This window comes from Echinococcus granulosus, assembly GCF_000524195.1.
Source record: "Echinococcus granulosus chromosome Unknown EG_S00412, whole genome shotgun sequence".
Lineage (NCBI taxonomy): Eukaryota > Metazoa > Platyhelminthes > Cestoda > Cyclophyllidea > Taeniidae > Echinococcus > Echinococcus granulosus.
In genome coordinates, this window is record NW_020170791.1 from 1 (window position 1) to 1,541 (window position 1,541).

Below are 1,541 nucleotides of genomic sequence, written 5' to 3' on the forward strand. Positions count from 1 at the left end.
ACGGCGTCCATACCAGTGGCGTGGGATAATACAAAAAGCTTGCCCTCAAAGCATCTTTAAATGGCCCTACCGCGTCTACTGATAATTTAGACTTCTCAAACAAGGCTCGATTTCAAGATTATTTGATCGTTTGATGGGCGAATATGCAAGTAAGGGCGAGAAAAGTGCACTATTGAGAAGGAAAGAGGAATCTATTAGGTTCGAGGGACACAAAACAGCGTTTTAGCAACCACTGTAATTTCGGAACGAAATGACTTACACAGAGACATGGTTAAGTTGTATAAAAGGTACTACATTAAAACGTGAGACAAACTTACGACTTAACGCCAGTTGCTGAAGTCACATGTTCCACAAGGGAAAGCACTCCCAAAAATACTTCAAAATATCTCTTCCGGGATACTTTCGTCCTCTCAACCTTTCACTAACGAGGAATGCATTCTGGGAGGTAACTGCATTTAGCATTTCGTAATACCTTCAGTCCTCTGACAAATCAAACATTTGTCAGAATTATGTATTTTCCGTTTTAATAAGGAAAGTAAGAAACTGAAATCACTCACCTCTACCTCCTGAACCCTTCTCTGGTCTTCAAGTTTCAACTAGCAAAAATTATTTATACCATTTGCTTGAAAGATTTTAAATTCCTTGAAAAAGCACCTGCATTCATATCAAACGTTCATTTATCCAGTAAATACATGGGGCTGAACAGGAGCCTCTACCCTTAACGAATCCATTGCAATGGTGCCTTTACAGAATAGATGACTTGGTTGATTGCTTTACGCATATCTGGCTTGATATTTACGGTCTGAATCCAGTAAGACAAGGAGCAGGAAAAGCACCACACCAAAACGACTTTGAAATTACCACCTGTGCCTTACAAATTTACTGGCCGATTCGAAAGAACCGATTATCATTTGTGACCCATTTACATACCATTTTTGGCTAGAAATTCTACAAATTTTCACCAAGCGAGCATATAATTATAAGTGCCTTTTAGTAATCTGCCTGCACATGTGTAATTTTTGAATGCAAAGCTTTATGGACGATATGTCCAACCAATCTAATAACAATTTAAGTGCAAATATATTAGTTTAATTGACGATGAGGAATGATTAAACTGTTTTCCAGTACAAAGATTTGGGTCTATATTGTACGCTGCTAATTTAGGGCCCTTTCATTGTGGTAAATTAATAAACGCTTTTCATGCTTGACCTATTGCAACTTATGGGGCATTTAGTTAGGACGATGTTTTTAGGAAGGACGTGAAATTACACGCTTACACCTTTTGCAGTTGCATCTTTTGTTCAAATTTGATGGCATTTGAGCTGTCTTACTTAGTATCTTCACGAATCTTATGTAGCGTCCCGAGACTCCCTGAAGACAAAAGAAGACAAAATACTCGGGCAGAACATATATTCAGCGCAGAGAAGGTGTCTGGGCTATTGGCATGGCCCAAAAGGCCAGCCCACCCAGGGAGGTACATGGGGGCTAATTCAAAGTACAAAAGTGGCGCCTCACCAGAACCGAGGGATAAACCACTATCG

General features: G+C 39.6%; 1 protein-coding gene across 1 annotated transcript in view; it reads right to left on the bottom strand. All coding sequences in view use genetic code 11, as the record gives it.

The window, feature by feature from the left end:
- Positions 1-455: 455 nt before the first annotated feature.
- EGR_11143 (hypothetical protein) overlaps positions 456-1,541 on the bottom strand; it is a gene marked incomplete at both ends in the record, with an annotated part of 4,691 nt that continues 3,605 nt past the window's right edge. The window contains 2 exons of the mRNA XM_024500390.1: positions 456-596; positions 876-948. Coding sequence (XP_024345196.1) covers positions 456-596; positions 876-948 — 214 coding nt within the window. The remainder of the gene's footprint in view (positions 597-875; positions 949-1,541) is intronic.